The 22,583-nt window shown below is 45.3% G+C and overlaps 1 protein-coding gene across 1 annotated transcript in view; it reads right to left on the bottom strand.

Moving 5' to 3' along the window:
- The window catches only part of MOB2 (MOB kinase activator 2), a 168,295-nt gene extending 159,487 nt beyond the window's left edge, over positions 1-8,808 (bottom strand). The window contains exon 1 of the mRNA XM_074997835.1: positions 8,510-8,808. Coding sequence (XP_074853936.1) covers positions 8,510-8,526 — 17 coding nt within the window. The 5' untranslated portion in view covers positions 8,527-8,808. The remainder of the gene's footprint in view (positions 1-8,509) is intronic.
- Between the last annotated feature and the right edge of the window lie 13,775 nt (positions 8,809-22,583).

Genomic DNA, 22,583 nt, shown 5'->3' with positions numbered 1-22,583 from the left:
GGAGGAGGGAGTAGAGCATTCAGTTGTAATCGGCTGGTTTCAAAGAACCCCCAGAATTAAAAAATACTTTCTTGCAAATGCTTGTTCTGAAGCATCCTGAAGAAGGGGAAAAAAATCCATCAGAAGCTTGTTAGCAGAAGGAAAGGTCTGTCTCTTCATTTTAACTTAAAATACATCGACCATACCCTGGGAAAGGAAAGACTGGAGAGCCCTTAGTGCCCCAGAAGATGTACAAGTACTAGGGGAGAGAGATCTGAATAGTGGCTATGAAATGCCACGGATTTGCAGGAGCGAGAATTTAAACCAGGGTGTAGGCTGCCCTCCTCAGTTATTTTAAGTGTTGGAGATGCAGCTGAGGCAGCAACTTCACTCCCATGACATTTCAACCCACAATAAGGTATAAAACCATTTTTTTGCTGAATGTATACTATAGAATAAGAAATCACACAATTAAATAGTTACTTTTAAGAAGCTGTTGTGTTCTGCATTCTTTCCTGGGAGAGAGAAGAGTAAAGAGTATGTGTAAGTGCAAAAGGAAGACAAGCCTATACTGTACACTGTATGCAGATCCAGAAATTGGTAGGAAGAAGTTGTGGCAATTTAGTGGGAAAATTAAAGGAAGCACCACAGCTACAAGGCTATCATGCTTGCAATGAAACAGTTCAAAGTGATGCAGTCTGGACAGATGAATTAAGATTTACTTTGAGAAATTACAACCTTACTGGTACTGGAAATACTTTGTGCAACATCTAGGCCCATTATTTTATCAGCTTTTCAGAGAACCACACTGGTACTGGAAATGTCAGTTTTCTCCTGTGGATGGAATACTGATACATGGTCAACATAAGACAATATCCATGCAAATCTAAAGACATTTGATTGTAGCAAACGATTGGGGTTGCAAAATCTCTCATGTGGTAAAAGATGACAGCACAAAAGAAAAATTAAAGGAAACATTATGATTTGTTGCAATAAACACATTATTTTAATTAAACAATTTTCACTAGTTTTTCTCCCTTCACTAAAGTCCTTCCAGAAAGCAGTAGTTTGTAGTTAACATGCAGGTACTGACAAACCAGTTTTTCTTTTAAAATGTCAATGGAACTTAAAGGTGCGCCACATAAATTTTAGAACCCAGAATTTAGGTAGCAATTAAATCTTGTGACATTTACAAATGCACCTTGAAAAAAGATTTTTTTTTCCTTTACCATTAAGAATTTACAATTCAAATTGAAGAGGCTTCAGATGAAGGAATAATGTCTGTCTTTGTTGTTACTTTAAATTTAGTGTTACAATAGAGACAAATCTTCACTGGAGCAAACTGACTGCAATTCAATCCTCGTTCACAACGAAATACTTATTGTATAGATTTCTGTCAGATGTCAATTAACATTGCCATTTAATCATCTACAGTCTCCAGTTAAAGCCATGGTATCTATTTTCTATATACAATGGGAATACTTTTTTAGCTTTCTCTCCATTTATAAAGGTCCAAGATATTGCACAACTTATTGTTCTATTCTTTCCAGACACTACTCTGACTGTAACTAGTAGAGTTACATACACACACACACACACACACACACACACACTAAAGAGAACACACCCTTCAATCAGTAACATTGTTATGATACTGTTCAGAAGAAAGATAATATTTTTCTAAGGGAAAGGGAAGATGTCAATTTAAGACCAAATAAATCTGAACTGTGATTGTATGTATGCAAAAGCTCCATTATGTAGCTTTTTTTTCCCCTTAGAACTTCAGTTTTAAGGTGTTTAGGAGAACAATTTACTTAACTGCTCAGTGATGCTCTGGTGTGTAGTCAGCCAAGCTGATTGTCATCTGCCTAATCTTAGTGAATTTGTCAATTGTTTAGAGGCTCCATTTCTATTTCTGTGTTAAGCACTCTGTAGCAATCTGAGACACTTGGGCTGCTGCCCTCTGTGGTATGATTAGAACTTCCTGTTCCCCCACTACTCAACACAACACTCAACTGTACAGGACCTTTAAGGAATAAAGAGGTCTAAGTGCACTAAATGTGAGATGAGCTGGAATAGTGGGAAGCTAGAAAATGGTTAGCTGCTATTGCTGCCTGGTTTATATTTTAAACAAAGAATTCTCATTTGCCTTTGAAAGCCAGTTTCTAGAATGATACAATAATCTAACAAGTAGAGCACTTTGCAATTCAGAGCATTCAAAGAAAAAAATATTGACAACATGAGAAAAATATTGTTGGGAGTGCTGAAACATTTAATGCAGTAATAAGAGTTTATTCAGCAGGAATAACAATACTACTCTTTCCATACTACTTTCACTGACACAATGGGACATTAGGAAACAAACTGATGCTGCTTAATGCACAGAAGAAAACTTAATTAAAAAAAAAAGACACCCTCTGGAATTCTAAAATTTAACATTTTATTCTTGCCCCTTTGTGTCAGTTTTTCTGTAGCTCCTCCATTCCCTTATGAGAGGTTGGAAACAGCTGTAGTTTTAACTGAAGATAAAGCAGACTGATATTTATTCAAAACTCTGTTGTAATAAACAAAAAAATAAGTTTATTTTCCAGTAAACACAGGAATGTTGTCACTTAAGGTACGTTTATACTTACACTATACCTAAGGTTGACCTGGTCAGGGTTGATCATCTGAGGGTTTGATTTAAAACTGAATCACCATCAGGGCTCCATAGTCAACCCTCACACTCCTCATTCTTGTGAGCAGCAAGGGAGGTTGACGGGAGAGCTTCTCCCGTCAACCCCTCTCTGTGTGGATGGCCAGAAAAAAGTTGACCAAAGATACGTCGACTCAATCTACGTAATTTCCATAACTGGAACAGCACATCTAAGATTGACTTTCAGGTTTAGTGTAGACCTGCACTAAGACACATACATTGCTGCAGATGGAAGCAACCCCTTGGACACTCTGAGGCCTGGTCTACACCAGGAAATTAGATCAATACAGTTGACTCTCAAGTTACACATAGGTTGCATTCCAGGGCAACCATGCGTAACTCAAATTTCGTGCAAGCAGGGAGGAGCCGGGGACCAGGCAGGAGCCTGGCTCCCCACTGCTTGCAGGAGCCAAGAAACTGGCCAGTGCTGCTGCGCTGGTCAGATTCCCTGATCCCGCAAGCAGAGGGGAGCTGGGATCCAGGCTGCCACCTGGTTCCCAACCCCTCTCCACTTGCTGGAGCCAGGAAACTGACCAGCCCAGCAAGGCTGATCAGCTTCCCTGCTCCTGTGAAGGTCAGGGAGCTGGTGCCTAGCTCAGGGCTGTCTGCCACTCAGGGGAGCCACGAAACTGACCAGTGCTACCCTGGCTCCCCTGTATGGTGGGCAGCCCAGAGCCAGGCACCAGCTACTTGCCACTCAGGGTTATGTTAACCCAAAGCACGTGCAACTCGAATTCATGTCTCTTGGGAGTCTACTGTAAAATGACATTACTCAGGAATGTTTTTAAAAAAGCCACATCCCAATGCAACTTAATACCCAACAGAGAAAGCACTCAGTCATTTCTCCCTCATCCAATTACCATCTCTAAGGGTATGGCTATACTTCTGGAGGGCAGAGGTCAGTATACCACGATCGATCTTCTGGGGATCAATTCTGCCATGCATGTGAAGACATGGCAAAAATTGATCTCTCTGGGCTTGGCTGTTGACTCTGGTACTCCAGGCTGATGGGTACAGTAAGGGACATTGGCATAAGGCCGAAGATCCCTGATCTACACCAGGGAAGAAGGTTGATCCTGATATGCAATTTTAGCCACGTTATTGGCATAGCTCAAATTGACGTATCTGGGACCCACTTTGACCCTTAGCATAGACCAGGCCTGAGGAAAGAGGAGTACCTTTAGGCTCTGTCTAGACTGAGATGAACTGTTAGCAAAAGATATGCAAATTGTGCACTGCAATTGTGCAATCTGCATATTTTTTGCCAGTAATTCTGACAGGAAAGACTTTTCCAACATTTGACCCATACATACAGGGGAAAATGTTGGAAAAGCCCCATTTGTCAAGACATCCCTTCTTCCATGTGGCACGAGGTATAGAAGGGATGTCAAGAGAACGCTTCTGAGACATCTGTAGTCTAGACACCCACTCAACAAAACTTCTGTTAACAGAAGCCTGCGGTCTAGAGACAGCCATAGAATCATAGAAGAGTAGGACTGGAAGGGACCTCGAGAGGCCATCGAGTCCAGTCCCCTGCCCTCATGGCAGGACCAAGCATTTTCTAGACCATCCCTGAAAGCCATCTATCTAACCTCCTCTTAAATATCTCCAGTGATGGAGATTCTACCACCTCCCTTGGCAATTCTTTCCAGTGTTTGATCACCCTGACAGTTAGGAACTTTTTCCTAATGTCCAACCTGAACCTCCCCTGCTGCAATTTAAGTCCATTGCCTCTTGTTCTATCCTTAGAGGCAAGAAAGAACAAGTTCCCTCCCTCTACCTTATGACACCCTTTCAGATACCTGAAAACTGCTATCATGTCCCCCCTCAATCTTCTCTTTTCCAAACTAAACAAGCCCAATTCTTTCACTGACAGGAAAACCGGTTCTGCAGTTGTTGGAGTAGGTAGGAAAGCACTTCTGATGTTCTGCAGCAGTGCTGCTGTAGCAGTTTGCGTAGACAAACTTTAAGTAGCTGTTGTCTTCCACATCTGCTCCTCCTCTACTGTTTACCTTTGCCTTGTTACAAAGGTATACACAAAATGTCCACAAACTTTGAAACTGAAGAATGTGTCCCCAGAGCACAGTTAGCTCAAATTAGTACACTCAGATTAGCTGCACGAACGCTAACCTAGCTCTAGTGAAAGTAACACTTCTAAACAAAAGTTACACATAACAATTTGATTAGTAGAACAGAATGACTGGACTATCTTCTGATGACACCTTGTAACTCAAATTATTGTATCCTCACTGTGTTCCTATGTCAAATGTCAGAGGCACTCAGTTTCAATTTGCACACTGGCAAGCTATTTTGAGCTTAAAGCAGTTCACCTGAACTACTTTCTCTGTCACATATATTTATAGTTAATGGTAATATTGAGTTATAACTTGATATTAATGTTCTGTAAAAAAAACACACCGTAAGACAAGGCAAAAGGCTGCAATGTACACACTGTAGGGTATGGTCATTAGAAGTAGCATCAGGTAACAGCAAAGAACACACACATACAAGTCAGGATCAAAACAAAAAGCAGTCAAGTAGCACTTTAAAGACTAGCAAAATATTTTATTAGGTGAGCTTTCATGGGACAGACCCACTTCTTCAGACCATAGCCAGACCAAATATTGAATCTGTTCTGGTCTGGCTATGGTCTGAAGAAGTGGGTCTGTCCCACGAAAGCTCACCTAATAAACCATTTTGCTAGTCTTTAAAGTGCTATTTGACTGCTTTTTGTTTTGATAGTGTATAGACTAGCACGGCTTCCTCTCTGTTACTATACAAGTCAGGAGTTGGAGTAGAAAGAGGTGTTCTCTACTTCAGCATGAGGTCACACACCTTGGAAAGATTACATATACAGTGGCAGCTGCAAAACAGAGCAAGCTTCCAACAGCCATAAAAATATGAATAATGAGAAAATTTCCAATCTCATTCACTAAAAGTCTAGTAACATTACAAAGTCTGGTTCTTGGCTAGTTTAACATACAATTTGTACAAAATTGGTGCAAAATAACAATGATAAGCCATCTAAGTCTTCTGTGTAAGAACGAGGATAAAAATATTTAAAAAATGAACATTCCTTTTACCTAGTTTGTCACAATGATGCTGAAAATTTCTTTAGATTTGTTTATATAATATGCTAGGCTCTCATTGCCTTAGTTGTTCCTAAAACCACAATCAAAAGAAACCCAATACAATAAAAACTTTCATTATCATTATCTAGTAACAGTAGTAACTTATAACCTACAACATGCCAGGTTTACAATGCATACCACACAAAAAGAGCTGGCCTCGTTCTAACATGAAACTTCTATTATTTAATTTATTGTAGGAAAGCCTTACTAACATGATTTATCCAGCAAATCCTCAGAAGTCCATGCCTATTAGCTTATTAGTCAAAATTAGAGCCAATACTTGTTATAGAAGACAACAACTGGATCAAGAATTGCTCATATTCTGTCCAAAGAAATCCTTCTTCTTAATAAAAAGGCAGCACAGACAAAAGCTGTCACTTCACCAATTATCCAGTAATTTCAGCTTCAGAAAGGAAGTGGAACTTGGTAGTTTTTCTACCAGTAAAAAAAGAAAACCAGTTGTTCCAATTATCTGGGAAAGCAAATCAGTCCAACTGAGCTACACATATTCCTTCCCCACAACCCATGCTGTGAACGCGTGGAGATATGGTATTGCCCTTGACTATGACGAAGGCATCCCAGGTTTGAATCACGCTATAGACAGCTGTTTATGCACATCTGACGAGTTTCAAGAAAACCGGTCACATGCTAATAAGAAAACCATACTACTGGACCTAGTAACACAGAAGACTGTGATCCCATTTCCTACAATTGTCATATTCTGGAGGATACAATACATATACTAAAGCATCAAACTACTGTGCAAACTCAACTGACTAAAGACAGAACCAATAACTTAACAGCACACCTGATTCTACACAGTTAGTCGCAGTTCACCCGAGTACAGCTCATCAGCAAAATTCTTGCAATGAACAATCAAATCTCTCTGGGACATTGATAATATATCAGGTCATTCCCTTGCACTGTACATGTGTCCCTCTTGCTAAGATTTTTAAACAAACCAGCAGCAAATCACATTCTCCCTTCCGTCTCTGTGTAATTAGCACTATTAATCCCGTGCTATCCAAGTCCCCTGGCACAGCATTCATTTGTTATTAATCTCTGCTGAGGTGCCTTCCTTCACTCCCCAGCAAGCCATGTAGATCAGATCTTGGCAAACTCTTAAGTCAGAGCTAAAGTTCTGCTGCAGAAATAGCAGTCGCACTACACAGACAGAAATGTGTTGAGACATGCAATGTCTGCCTTTTTATAACCAAAAAAGGAAAGAAATTAGTTGTTCGTATATAGATTAATTTGTAGAATGGGGAAAGCTCTTTTTTGCATCTCTCCTACCATGTTAACCAGAAAGCAATTTCTACACAGCTGTCATAATAGACAAGCTACCCCAAAATAACCCCAAACATTTTATGAGCTTGATACTGTGTAGCCCTATAAGCTTATTCCAGTACAGCGTTTCTTCTCTCACTGTCACCGCTGGAGACCACACCTACCATCTTTTCAGTCCTGAACAATTGATTAGTCAGGTATCTCTCTTGTCCCTTGGCAGAAAGGGGAGTCCTCATGCTTCCCAATCCGTGCAGCCCATGCTTCTCAGAACACAAACTCTTACCACACCAGCACATGCCCCTCTATTCACCAACTGTCACCTCTGGAAAGTAACCAACAGTCTCCAAAAGACATTAAATGTTATGGCCACTATCAGACAACCTCACATAGCTCAGGGAAAGTGAAGAGGCTTTCACTCTATTTCTCACTAGTTCCAGTAGCCTGTGCATTTCAAACTAGAGCACAGGTTTCCCATGTAATCTGAAGCTAACGCAGGTCAAGTCATGCCTTACCATTCATGGACCAGCTGGTGGCCACCAGCTGCCTAGAAGAACCTCATAACCCTCATAAGAGAGAAAACTCCTTGACATTTCTCATATCACCTGCATTCGCAGATAGGCAAGAGAGCCACATGCCTCTCCACATGCACCTACCCCTAGCTCCTGCCCTCCCAAGCCAGTCTAGCTGAGGAGAAATTTGCAGGGGACCCATCACGGAGGTGCTGACATAAGACCCTGCCTCCAACGCAGAGCAACAGAGTTTCCCACAAGGGACCTGTACTTCACACCCAGACCCAGCCCAGCACCTTCCTGCTGCTCCCCAACCCCACTCACACCTGCCCCCCCAAAACCCAGCCAGCACCCTCCCGCTGCACCCCAACCCTGCTCACACCCACCCCCCAGACCCCAACCCAGCACTCTCCTGCTGCACACCAACCCTGCTCATACCAAACCCGAGCCCCCCACCAACCCCAGCCAGCACCATCCTGCTGTACCCCAACCCCACTCACACCCATCCCATAGAGCCCCCCAGACCCAGACCAGCACCCTCCTGCTACACCCTAACCCCACTCACACCCCACCAAACTCCCACCGATCCCAGCCAGCTCACTCCCGCTGCACACCAACTCTACTCATACCCATTCCATAGAAGCCCCCCGACCCAGGCCAGCACCCTCACGCTGCACCCCCAACCGCATTCACACTCACCCCACAGAGCCCCCCACAGACCCCGGCCAGCACCCTCCCGCTGCACCCCAACCTCCTCACACCCACCACACAGAGCCCCCTCCAGACCTCGGCCAGCACCCTCCCGATGCATCCCAACCCCGTTCACACCCACCCTACAGAGCCCCCCCCAGACCCCAGCCAGCAGCCCACAGCTGCACTCTCCGGTTGCGGCTCCTCCAGCCACTCACCCCATAAGCCAGTCCATGGCTCTCCCGGGTGCCGCCTGCTCCGCCGCCTGCTCCGCTGCTGCGCCGCCCGCTGGGCGCGGGGCCGGGGAGGAGCCGGGACGGGAGGCGGGAGGGCTCCTGCGTCCTGCCCTAGCTCACCACCCGCTCCGGTCGCTGGGACTGCTCATAGGGCTGCCGACCCCCGTCCCTCACCCCGGCGGCTGGGCTGGCTCCGGCCCCTCCTCTCCCTCTGCCCCCCAGCGGGCAAGCAACTCAGCCGGGCGCACGCTCCTGCCACCAGGCTGCGCCGGGTCCACTTAGCCTCAGACACACTCCCAGGGAAGCCGGAAGTAAACACACAGACCCCGCCCCCTGTTCCTACTAACCCGGAAGTGGCCCCTTCCGGGGCACTATGGGAAATGTAGTCTGTCGCTGCGGGCGAGGCTCCGGCTCGGGACACGTGGAACTCGTACGGTGCGGGGCGGTCAGGCGCTGTGTCGCTGGTAGAAGCAGCTGCGCTCCGATGCGGCCTGCTGAATAACGTAGCCTGTTGGGCTCCTGTTTACAACTTGCATGGCCCCATCATTGTGATGAGGGTTTATTACTGCTCTGTCCATTAGGGGATTAGGCTACCTAAGTGTGCGTTTGACTCATTTAATTATTTAACATCACTTAGGATTGTTTTAATTATTAATATAGGTATTGATTGTTATTAGAAGGCAGTGTACCCTAGTTGATCAAAGCCCATACCACGGGCTGCCAGGGCGCCTGAGTTCTGGTTAACAGTGGCTCTGCCATGCCCAAGAAGCTAAGTGCACTTCCTACAGAGCAGCCACTGTCAACCTTTCCAACTGTCAACCTTTCCAAACTACTCCCCTTCACTTTTCCGGAATCCGATTTGCCTTATGTACCCTTGCTTTTACTTCACTTAAAAACTGCTGACAAAAATCAGATAATCAGAAGTGTTACAGTCTACAGCACATTATTACTCAGAAATTCATCATCATCATCATCATCATCATCATCATCAACAACCATGGGCTCAGCACCCCTTGGTGTCTGCTTCCTCTCTCATTATTTCCTTCCATCTTTCCAGTCCAAGGCAGAGGCTTAGTTTCCGTAGACTAGTTCTGCACCAATCTACTATGTCATCTACCCATTCTCTGTAGGGTCTGCCTCTCCTATTCAAACCATCCATTATGCCAAATACCAGGGTCTTGATATTTTGTTTGTTGTTCATTCTGCAAATATGCCCAAATAACTGTAACTTCCGTTGTATAACCTTCTGCAGCAGGTTCTCTTTCAACTGTATCTTCCTATGTAATTCCTCACTGGTGACCTTCTGCAACCATCTATTCTCGGGATCTTTTCTAACGACGCCTCTCAAATGTCAATATCCTTCTCTTTGAATCTTTCATTATTTCCCATGTCTCACATCCGTACAACATGCTGCTGAATACACACTTTCAAGACTGTGTCAACTTCATTCCTAAGCTAACCACTTTGCTTTTCCAGATCTTGCCCATCACCTTCAAACTTGCTCTTGGTGTTGCTATTGTAGTCACTATTTCCTTCTTACCGTCTAGATCATATGTTATGTTGCTTCCCAGATATGTGAACTTCTCTACGTTCTCTAGTTCAATCCCATCTACACGGATCTTCTTTCCTATTTCCCTATTTCCAAATACCATAGTTTTTGTTTTATCAATGTCCATAATGTCTGTACTGCTTGCCTTCCTTGTTTAGCGCCTGCACTGTTTCGCTAGCTTCTCCTCATCTTCCTCAATGATAAGTATATCATCCATCCATGAACCTCAAGTTGTTAATTCTTATCCCGTGCCCAGGTATCCCTTATACCTCTTCCTTGATCTTGTCCATCACTCTGTCTAGATGTGTGATGAAGATACTCGGCAATATCAGATCTCCTTGTCTCGTACCCCTATTCGTTCTAAACCAATTTCCCACCTCTCCGCATGTTCTTTTATCATTTCTCTGTGTAGTTAGAAAATAACTCAACTGGTATATAAATATTGCACCTCTATATATGTGTATAATATATAGCACAATATAAATAATTCTGCCATGAAGTCATGAGCACCATGCCAGTCCCAAGCCTAGATGGAGGAGGGGAGTTGGTCAGATGAGTGTCAATGTGCTGACCGTGAAACAACAATATGAATGAAATCTGATGCCAGTATGACTGAATGATAAAAGATGCCAGCTTGGACGTCGCCCAGATAAATAAGGTCTGTGACACCAATCGAGCGATCGGGGTTGGGTCAATAAGTTGGCTACCAAAAGAAAATTACAACTAACACATATACTATCAATTGGAACATGAAATGTCCAAACACTGTGGGCAACTGTAAAATTAGAGCTGCTTCAGAAGGAGATGGTGGAGATCAAATACGGTGGAGAGAGCATGATTCAGGAAATACACCGACTATGTAATATAGCACTGACAGAAGGAAAAGCACCTAAGGAATGGACAAGATCCATGCTAGTGGCAATACACAAGAAAGGAAGTACATTGGAGTGCAAGAACTACAGAACGATTGCCCTAACAAGTCATCTAGGCAAGGTGCTGCTGATGATACTGACTGAGAGACCAAGATCGCAGATAGCAGAACATATAGCAGACGAGCAAGCGGAGTTCAGAAAAGATAGAAGTACCATACAGCAGATATTGGCACTAAGACTGACAGTGGTGAAAGCTCGACAAAAGAACAAGAATGTATGTGCTTGCTTCATAGATTTTCAAAAGGCATTTGACAGTATAGATCAGAAAGTGACTTGGGCAGTGTTGGTGTTCTACAGAGTGGATAGCAGACCGATATGGTTGTTGAAGGATATGAATGACAGTGCGGAGGCAGTGGTGAGAACATGCAGGAACTTGGGAAGTTGGTTTAAAACAAGTAGAGGTGTGAGACAAGGAGATCCAATATCACCAAGTATCTTTGTCACACATGTGGAGAGAGCAATGGACAAGATCATGGAAGAGGTGGAAGGGATATCTGTGCACAGGAAAAGAATTAACAACTTAAGGTTCACAGATGATATAGTTATCATTGAGGAAGATGAGGAGAAGCCAGCAAAAACAGTGCATGTGCTAAATGAAGAAGGGAAGTGGTACGGACTGATTATGAACATTGATAAAACAAAAACAATGGTATTCAGATATAAGGAAATAGGAAGGAAGATCAGTGTCAATGGTATTGAACTAGAAAATGTAGAGAAGATCACATATCTGGGGAGCAACATAACGTATGATCTAGACCGTAATAAGGAAATAGCAACTAGAACAGTGAAAGCAAGAACGAGTTTGAAGGCGATGGATAAGATCTGGAAAAGCTAAGCAATTAACTTAGGAATGAAGATGAGTGTCTTGAAAACGTGTATTCAGCAGCATGTTGTACAGATGTGAGATATGGGTGATAACGAAAGATTCGAAAAGAAGAATATTGACATTCGAAAGGAGTTGTTATAGAAAGATTCTGAGAATAGGATGGATGCAGAAGGTCACCAATGAGGAATTATATAGAAAGATACAGCCAAAAGAGAACCTGCTGCAGAAGGTTATAAAACGGAAGCTACAACTATTTAGGCATATTTGCAGAATGAACAATGAATGAAAAATCAAGACCTTGGTATTCGGCATAATGGATGGTTCGAATAGGAGAGACAAACCCCACAGAGAATGGATAAATAATATATTAGATTGGTGCAGAGCTAGTTTACAGAACCGAAGCCACTCCACGCTGGACAGGGAACAATGGAAAGGAATAGTGAGAGCGGCATCAGACACCAACAGGTGCAGAGCCTATGATTTTTGATGATGATGACGATGATGATGGTATAAACAAGTCGTATGAAATTTTAGTTTGTACTGACTTTACTTGTCCTTTATATGTAACCTGTTGTAAAACCAGGCAAAAATCTAGATTAGTTGATTTACCCCTGGAAGAATTTTGTGTGCCCCTGTTTGAGAACTACTGTCAAGAGTATGTGAAATACCCCAAGAGCCTGGGATACACGTGGGACAGATGAGCCTATTTATTTATTTTCTGTATCACTTATAACTGAAAAAGAAGTGTTTACTATAAATATTTATACATGGTTTCTGAAAAATACATTGACTGTGGCTCAAATCATATGAATGTTTGCACACATAATTATATTTAGTCAAGGGCATGAAAGCTCGTGTGACCACAGCCTGCATTAATAGTCCTTGCATAGTGCTCGACTATAAAAAGTATGAAGTGTTTGAAGCCAAGATTTCATAGGGAAAGGCTGGTGCTTTTTAAGGAAAAAAAATCTGTCAGTTAGTGCAAACTGATCAATTTCAACGGCCACAAAATTTCTCTTCAGAAAATTATTTGTGAATCCCAGGAATAATCAATCTCTGGCGACAGTAGATGAGCAGTGTCTAGTCTAAGGGTACATCTATACTTACTGGAAGATTGACCTGGTCAGGGTTGATTCCCCAGGGTTCGATTTTGGGCACTTAATAGGGATGCATGAAATTGAACTATCTGGGGTTGGCGGTCGACCCCTGTACTCCTCATTATCACAGGGAGTAAGGGAGGTCCACGGGAGAGTTTCTCCCATCGACCTCCCTCAGTAAGGCCAGCCAGATGTCTCAATCCAGATAAGTCAATTCCAGCTGCGTAATTGCCATAGCTGGGATTGCATATCTAGGATAAACTTTCAGGTATAATGTAGACCTGTCCTAAGGTTGACTGAGCTAGAGAAAAGAATCCAAACCAGCCCTTCAAAAATGGCTTGATATTTTATAAAAGAATTCCAAACTATCACTTGGAGTTTTATTCCCAACAGAGCCATTGATGATTTAAACAGTTCCCTTGGTCTCACATTTTCAGCACTATCTACTGATTTTTGCATGCCACATTTGGGACACCTATGGCCTGATTTTCAAAGCTGCTTCAGAACCCACAAACAGATACTTACAGTACCTGTAAAAACAAGGGCATACTTTCAGGTACATACAGTCTAGTACAAACTGGGGCATAGAATTATAGAATTGTAAGACTGGAAGGGACACAAGACAGGATTCAATATTATCTAGAGCAGCATTTCTTAAACTTTTTGAGACTACAGACCACCAAACAATATTTTTATGCGGACCACCTATGAAAATTTTCTTTAAAAAAAAACCTGTCGTCAGACCAAGATCAAAAACAAAAACAAACAGCAATATATCCAGCAAAAACAAAATGCAATAATTTAATCAGGTATACCAATAAAGAAGTAACCTTCTGTCTCTCTCTCTCTCTCTCTCTCTCTCCCCCTGTGTGTGTATATATATATATATATATATATATATATATATATTAAAGCCAGATACAAACTAGGGCACAGGCGGGGGTGAGTTTTGGTACAGCTTGGAATATTCTTGGTGCCAGAGCACCACAGGCCCCTATAACTTGCCACCTGTGCTCCTATCCTTATCAGGATATATTTCCTAATGCTCACAGCACACCTGTGAGTTGTACACGGAACACCAGTGTTCCACGGAACATAGTTTAAGAAAAACTAATCTAGACAGTCCCTGACAGGTGTTTGTCTAACCTGCTGTTAGTGAAGACATAGTAAAGACGGATTTATTAGCCAGAGACGCTGACTCTGGAAGGGGTGGGAGCTTGGAGAAAGGAGTGAAATGAGAGTGGGGCTTGGTGCTGGGTGGTGGTCAAGCATCTCCCCCAGCTAGCAAAGTTGGCACCTGTGAATTAGCCCTTTGGGAGATAGGAGAGTGTATAAAAAAGAAAGGTTTGTGATTAAATCACAGGACTGGGACTCGGAACATGGGAGTTCAGTTCCTTGCTCCCATCAGTTCCCTGTGTCCAGAGCCCTCCTGTCCATAGGAACCCTGCAACGGCCATCTCAAACATCCAATGGACAGGACGATTCTCTGTGTTAGCCACAGGACCCAGGGCGGCCTGGGGAATTACCTGGGGGAAATGGGGGAGGCTGAAGTGGTGTGATAGCAGGGGCCGGGTCCTCCTGCATTCCCCACAGTGGTGGGACCAGGAGCAACCTGGCAGCTGGCTCCACTCCACCACCCATCTCCCAGCCTGCTGTGCTCTGCTTCACCTCAGCAGTGGGAAGTAGAGCATGCCATCCCCTGGTCCACTCCCCTGACCCTGTATCACTCAACGGAGCAGCCTAGGACCAGGGTTGGGGTGGGCCACTGCCCACCACCATCCCAGTGAAGTAGAGCACAGCAGGCTTGGAGATAGGTGGCAGAATGGAGCCAGCTGCTGTGTCCCTCTGGCTGTCACTGCTGTGGTTCTGGTCCCTCCATCTCAGATCCCTGTCTGCTAATTGGGGATAGAAGCACAGGCAGAAAATGATATGGCCCTGTGGTGCTCTGGCACCAAGAATATTCCAAGTGCTACCAAAACTCACCCCGCCTACTGCCCCCTGCATTCCCTAGCCCTTTGCTGCCCCGCATTCTCCCTCTCCCTGGCCCCATCTGCTGCCCTGCCAGGTAGGGTTAGAGCTGCTTCCTGCCATCACTACTGGTAGGGTTAGAGCTGCTTCCTGCCGTCACTCCCGGCAGCTGCCCCATGTGTCCCTGTACACAGCAGAGAGACACTACCACTCTTTCCCCGCCAGCCCCAGGCGAGCATGTGCCTGCAGCCGTGGGGAGCGAGCAGCAGGAAGCTGCTGAAACCCTGCTGCACTCTCGGTGGTGACCTGGGGGTATTTTAAATCTGCTGGTGGCAGGAGGGATGGGGGATGGGAGCACGCAGAGCAGCAGGGGGTATCGGAGAGCATGTGTAGGGGGAGTGAGCGGAGGCAACAGTACCTGGAGATCCCCCTCCCTGCCAGGGATCATTGCCAGAGAGGGGTGTCCCAGGTAAGCATGTACTCCTCTTTTATCCCCCCACCAGAAGTGCCAGGTGAGGGAGATGCAGGGGGCACAGCTGTATGCCTCCCCAGCCCAAGGGAGGGCACCACTCCTCTCCCCAAAGCCTTGCCCCTCCTCACCCTTGCTCCCTCCCTTTCTGCCCCATGCTCTCTCCCCCTCCCCCACCCTTGCACTTCCCCAGCCCTGCCATTTCCCCCAGTCAAGGTGGCCCTGGGGACTAGCAAGGCTGGAGGGCCAGGGCAGGTAGCAGGGGCCTGTGCCCCTCCCCCACTCACTGGCAGTGGTGAAGGGAGAAGCGCAGTAAAGCAGCCCCAGCTCATGGTGCTCTCCGGCTGCACCACTCCCATTTCGGGGGATGCTGCCGAGAGCCCAACCCCTTCCCCAGAGCAGTGTAGCAGGAAAGCGGTGTGAGCTGGGGCCAGCTTACAGTGCTGCCCCCTCCCTGCTGCTGGTGAGTGCAAGCGGTGGGGGGGCAGCCACAGACCCCTGCTGCTGGCATCAGCTCTCCAGCCTCACTAGTCCCCACACCAGCTACTGGCTTCCACCTTGGGGGGGTGCATATGATCCTTGTGCATCTCTACACAGTGCCCTTGCCCCCACCACTGCCCTGCGCACCCCACTCCCTCCAGAGCCTGTGCTCTCTCCCCCACCTGTACCAATCCTGCCCCCAAGCTTCCTTCTCCCTCACAGCCCCCAAACTCCCTCCCAGTGCCAGCCCCTGGGATCCCACCCCCAGCCCCAGGCCAGAGCCAGCGTCCAGACTGCATCCCAGAGCCTGCACCCCTCACCCTCTCCTGCACACTTATTCCCTCCCAGATTCTGCACTCAAGCCTCCCACCCACACCCACGCCTATCCAGAGCCCCACTCCTCAACCACCCTACACCCAAACACCCTCTGAGAGCATGCAGCCTGTCCTGACCATCTCCTGGCCCCCACTGCTTCAGCCCAGAGCCTGCACACAGCACCCCAACTGAGCACCCACACCCTCCCACCCCAAACACCCACTCAGAGCCTTAAACAGGTTTCTGGGGGAAGGGCTCTGGGTATTCTGGGCACCTCCAAAATCTCTGCTAACCTGCTGCCCCTGGGTAGTAGCGCTTCCTTGCTTCACAGAGGTGTTGTGAGAACAAACCCATTAAAGATTATGAGGTACTTTCAAGCTATTGTGATGGGACAATTCCAGTACCCTAAATAGAACTCTCAACAACTTTGGCCAAAGTACTCATTTGCGAGGTGATTTTTCTTTTCTCCAAACCCTAAGCCCTCAGGTCCACCCAGTAGACCAAGGAATCTCCCTGGATCAGAATTAGAGACCCCCAGAGGGTTGACAAGGGGAGGAGCAGGCTTGAAGTGAGCTGGCTCATGGGTGCTCAGCAAGCTAGTACTTTTCTTTACTAGCTGCATCATGCTCCACAGCTGCCCTATGCACTGATTTTACAGCAATTTAACAGATTCAGGATCTCCTTCACACAGAGTCAGAGGGGCTGATTGAAAGGATGTCTCCAGTGGTAAGAAATGCTTGGATGACAGACGTGATGGAAGTTTGTAGTGTTATCCTAAAGCTAAGAATAAGCTGCAAAAGATAAGAATACCTATCACCCTGACAGTATTATTCCTCACTCAACTGAGGAAAGATGATGGAATTATTTTTATACTAAGGGTTGTTTTGTGCCATCAGTTTTTAAGCTGAATCCTCCATTTAAGTCAGTTGGGAATCCTGTTGACATAACAGGATCTTTCTCTGTATCCATAATAAACTGCCTTCCTGGACACTACTGCCATATTAAGTATCAGAAGAGCAACAGAAAAGCTCAAAGTGTGTGCTGCATGCTGTCTAATAAAACATTTTCTTTATTACCCTGAGTCTCCTTCCTGTTGCTCATTTGTAAATAACTTGTCATGAGTTAAGAAACGTTCTCTTTTCCTCAGTGAAATCCCTTCTACTTAACATGAAAATGGGGTGGAGATTTTTATTATTTTTTTAAGAATTTTTAAAATACCAGACCAAATCATCTGTGGAAAAGAATTATTCTGTATGCAGACACTCGATCCAGTCATTATCTGCAAACATTGGAGAACAGATGTCCTTCATTTGAATGATGTTTTCTTCTTTCTCTTTGTTAAGGGTACTTTTGGCAGGGTTGTTAAGGATGAATTCTATCCAAGTTCACTGTGGAGTGCATTGTACCAGGAGTTGGGTGTTTAGTCATATGACATCCATTTTAATCCATAGATGACTCCTAATACAATGAGTTTGTCATGCCTGATTAGCTATTTCCTGCTGGTCTGTAGCAAACAAAATATAAGGCAAATGGCAGAGGAAAATTACCAGTACAATATGAACTTCTTGTGACATCTATTTCATTAATCATCTATATGAGATCAAGCAATACATTACAGCTTTAATGTATATATCACTAAAACATCTAAATATATATTGAAAGGTTTCTAAGAGCCAAAATAACTAACGCTTTTTCTTTTCTTCGTCCTGTTGCTATACGCTGGGAACTCCAGAAAGACCTCTGCGAGGTAAAACATTTCCCATTCGAACAGCTGATGAGTCTTTCCCTCACCAGCCCCGGAAAGAAGGGAATCTATAAAGGCACAGTGTTCCCCTCTATCAGTATCCAGATCTTCTATTCAAAAGCCTTCTTAGAAACCTTACCTATTTCTTATAGGAACACTTCCTATATTGAGCTTCTGGGCTAGTCTTTGTGCGGCAGTACAAATCAAATATGACAAACAGAAAAAAAATAGTGAGATGATCATGTGTGATGTAATGGGATCTCTGCACTGGCTCACACCTGAACTGTTGCCCTTTGTCTTTGTTAGGATCTGATATGCAAATCCTTCAACAGCAAGTCTGTGCAAAAAGTCAATAAGGTTCGTGAGTGCTGGGTATCTGGACTATTAGCTCTTTGGCTCTTGATGTAGTCAGTGAAGTATCATGTTCACTGACAAGAGGACTGATTCCTCACTGTCCCAAGATCCCTTTCTCCTCAGCTAGCTGGAACAAATGCGTGGCCGCACAAGCGAAAAGCCTGGCCCTAACACAGGCACAGGGAGACCAATATATCCAAGAGAAGAACTGTTTCACTAATATTCGATCACTTTGGCGGTAGTTCTGGATACAGAGGACATTCTGGGATAAGCCAGGGGAAGGAGTGGTCAGGTTTGGGGTGCAGGGGGGGGTGTAGGTGTCAGTCCAGACCTCTGGCCAGCCAAGCTGAGGTGTGGTGGGGCAGCTCCATGCCCCTGGAAGGAGCAGGACCTCAGGGAGAAGGGGTGGGGCCTTAGGCAGTCAGCCCTTAATGACACCCACACCGCAGTGCACCTCACCCTCCCAGTCCTCAGAGCTGTGCAGAATGGCACTCCAGCTGCAATTCAAAGGAGCCCAGGGCTCTGGTGTGGCTGTGGTGGCCGGGAGCTCCAGGTCCCTTCAAATCCCTGGGCCTGGGTGCAGTTGCCTCTCTTGCTCTCCTGCTGGCATGCCTGGCTGTGACATGGTGATCTGGAACCTGTGCAAAGCCCCATAGGGCTCAGTACAACAGAAGCACCAGTGAGTGCTGCCCTGAAGGCTGTTTTAGTCTGAACTGGGGGGGCGTCACATCATGCCCCGTAGCTCTTGAATAGAGGAGCTGCCACCCATTGACTACAGCTCAGTGTAATCAGAGTTACCTCAGAATCAAACAGCAAGTCTGAGTAACATCATGTTTCCTGCTTTTTGCCTGCTGTGCATCTTACAAAACAGATTTGTTCAAACACGTGGTTGACGAAAGAACAGATGTTTCTCATCCAAGACCTCTCACCTGATCTTTGTACAGTACTGGCTTTAAAAAAAGCTTATAAACTTACTGGATAAAAAAAAAGAGTTATAAAGGATAAACAGCCACGAAGAGCTAATCCAGGTGCTAGGTTATATGAGGCTGGTCCAGATCACTGCTTTTAATTCATTGCTCCGTATTTTATCATGACTTCTGTTCTTTTCGTGCCATGTTGAGTGCAATAACAGGTGAACAAACATTGATTTTGCATTGCACGTTGCTAAAGGGTGGAATTGAACTTTGCCCCTTTACTTGTTTATTACATCAGGGGAGATATGCGTGCCCCTCCTTGTAATTAGAGCTTGCTCAAGCTGCCCCCATCTGATAACTTGACTCACAGAGGCAAAGAAAGCAGACAAAATTTTCCTGAAGTTGAGTCATTATGAGAGAAAGTTACAGCTTAAATAGGTTCAGGTATTTCCTCTTCTGTCTCCAAACGACTAGTGGAGGCAAAGATTAGAATAAGGGGAAGCAGAGCTAAAAGCACAGAGAACTCCCATTCCTAGTTTGAGGGAGCACTGACTGTTCCCATAGAGACCCCTTCCTACCCAGTCTCATGGATTAGGAACAGGGAGAACTCCAGAGGCAGTGAATGTGACGCATTTGGCCTGTCTGAGGCACTTCTAGGGCTTGCAGTGTTCTTGGTAGTGGAAAGGAACACCAGCAGCAAGCAAACGGTGTCTTAACTTGGAGTCCTCCTCTTCGCCTCTGCAGTGCCCCCACTCCCACTTCAAACTGAAGCGCAGAAATACGATAATGAGACCCACTTGGACAATTGAGAAGCAAGTGGTGGTAGCTCAGTGGGAGCTTGCAATGCCAAATTGCTACCAGTCAGTTGGAAATCAATTCAGAGTGAGGAAATCTGCACTGGGGTTGCTGTGGTCCAAGTAGCTAATGGGAAGGATGGTGACTCTGGGAAATGTGCAAGAAGTACTAAATGACTCTGCTGTAATGGGGTTCCCTAACTGTGGTGGGGCAGTAGATGGGATGTGACTCCCTAGCTTGGCACAGACCACCTTGTCCAAGAGTACATAACCCGCAAGAGGTGCTCCTCAATGATGTTGCAGGTGCTGGTGGATCACAATGGCCATTTCACCAACATCAGTGTGCGATGGCTGGGAGAAGTGCACAGTGTGTGCATCTTTGGGAATGCAGGGCTCTTTATAAACTGCAAGATGGAACTTTCTTCTTATGCCAGTAGTAATCCTAGGAGACTCAGTCTACCTCTTGATCCTATGGCTCATGGAACTATATGCAGGCAGCCTGGACAGCAGTAAGTCACAAGTGCAGAATGGTGGTACAATGTTACTTTGATCATTTTAAGGGATGCTTTTGCAGTTTATTGACTAGGTTAGGCCTCAGCAAAAGCAACATTCCCATTATTGTTGCTGTTTGTCTTGTGCCCCATAGTATGAGCTAAAGTATGAGGGGAAAGTTTCTGGCAGGGTGGAGGGTTGAAAGAGATTGCCTAAGGGCTAATTACAAGCAAACAGATATCTTGGAAATAAGAAATGCACATGGAGGGGCACTGCAAATCAGAGAGTTTTTGAAAATCAGTTTCTTGAATGATCAGACAGTAATGTGACTGTTATGTATATTGCTCTTAATAAGGTGTCCTCTGCTGTATGTTTACTGGCATGTAGACCATACCCCCTGCCCACCAACTGCAGTTAACATAAATGATAAAGATCCTGTTGTTCTCAAATCATGAATTTTTATTCAGGTAACACAGGAAAGGGAGACTGAAAATGAGTTCAAGGAGTGAGGACTGATGGGTGAGTTGGGGGAGAGCGCAAGGGCAAGTGGCTTATTACAATTGCCCTGTACAGCAATCAAAGTGAAAGGCTTCCAATGGTTTCCTCCCCACACACCACATTCTAGGGCACCTGGGAGAGGAGACTGGAACTTTGTAAGGAGGGCAGGTGGTTTATCAGGGGAACTCTGTGCTCCAGATACTTTCCCTGCACCTGTACCATGTGCCTCATCAGCTCTGTTTGTTCCCATAAACCTCAACATCTCATTCTGCATCTTAAATTCGTGTTACCTTCATACTTCCCTGTCTTCTTGTTTGGTCTGGATGATCTGTAACAGCATTATCCTCCGGAGACGCATTCAGCTGAGCTCTGTCCATGCAGGTGGAATGCCTTCTGATCTGTGATAGCTGGAGGAGCTGGGGGAGTGGGTAACAGAACTCATTGTTCCCACTGCATTGGGGGAAAAATTAAGGGTAGACTTAAGAGAAAATACACTGTAAACCACAGAAGGTTAGCTCTTCCGCAAGGAATGGAGCATTGTGCTGCACAAAAAGTAGGTGTTATGTACAAGGCCAAAGTTTTCATTATAAACTAAGCACCTACCAGGCAGGTAGAAACACATAGCACAGCACAGCACAGCAAACAGAAAGAGGAGAGGCGCAATCAGTTCCCTCTCACTTCAGCAGATATGTCTACAGAGCAGCTGGGCGTCAGATAGGTTTGTATTTCAGTGATAAGCCTGAGTCACTGGATGTGCCATCCAGGCCACACTGCTATATTTAGTGTGCCAGCACAAACGGAGTTAGCACGTCTGTCTGCCCACACTAGGAAATATGCTCCCCACTGCTATATAGACATGCCCTCTCTGTGTGTGCATGTGCATGTGCGTGCAGGTGGATGGGGAGACACAGCAATATTTAGTAGGACAGCAGCTGAAAGGAAGAAGGGTTGAGTTGTTAGCAAGGGCTCCTCAAACCTCCTGTTTGAAATTGTTTCCACATCAGTACCAATTCTCCAGCCTGCTCCACTGTAACTGGTGCTGGCAAAGATTAATCTGGTTCAGAGAAAAGTCCAAGCAGGTAATGCGCCCAATTCCTGGATAGTACAAGATTGTTGTACTTCTGAATATTTGATGCAATTTTGTACAAAGTAGCTTTATAAATCCAAAGTGGTGAAACTTTCCATTGGCAGAGTATCCCACAACCCAGGAGCATAATGTCAGAAAAATTCTTGGCAGGCGGGGGGCGGGGGGTGGGGGCAGACATAAAGTTCTGCCAATATATACACCATTAGATGTGATACTATATCCTGCAAAGACAGGGACGGTGGACCACAGTGACCTATTGACAGGCAGGTGGTGAAGGGCAAACCAAGGTCCCACCACTGCTTAATGTTTATCACTGTCAAAAAGGGTTGTTTTTCTTGTATAGTAGACCCCTGCTGACATTCTTATTTCTCATACAGTAGACCCCTTGCTGGTCAGTTTTCTGGCTCCAGCTCCCCACTCTGGACCCTGTCTCCACTCTCCTCTGGGAGCCAGTCACAGCTTCTTCCGGGCTTCTCCCAGCTAGGGGAAGCTGGGAGGAGCAGCAGTGGTGTGGCTGTCCGGCCCACTTCCCCCAGC

The sequence above is a fragment of the Carettochelys insculpta genome, chromosome 6 (genome assembly GCF_033958435.1).
Source record: "Carettochelys insculpta isolate YL-2023 chromosome 6, ASM3395843v1, whole genome shotgun sequence".
In the NCBI taxonomy this organism is placed as follows: domain Eukaryota; kingdom Metazoa; phylum Chordata; order Testudines; family Carettochelyidae; genus Carettochelys; species Carettochelys insculpta.
The sequence above is the reverse complement of the archived record's forward strand: the minus strand, read 5'-3'. Positions and strand labels throughout refer to the sequence as shown.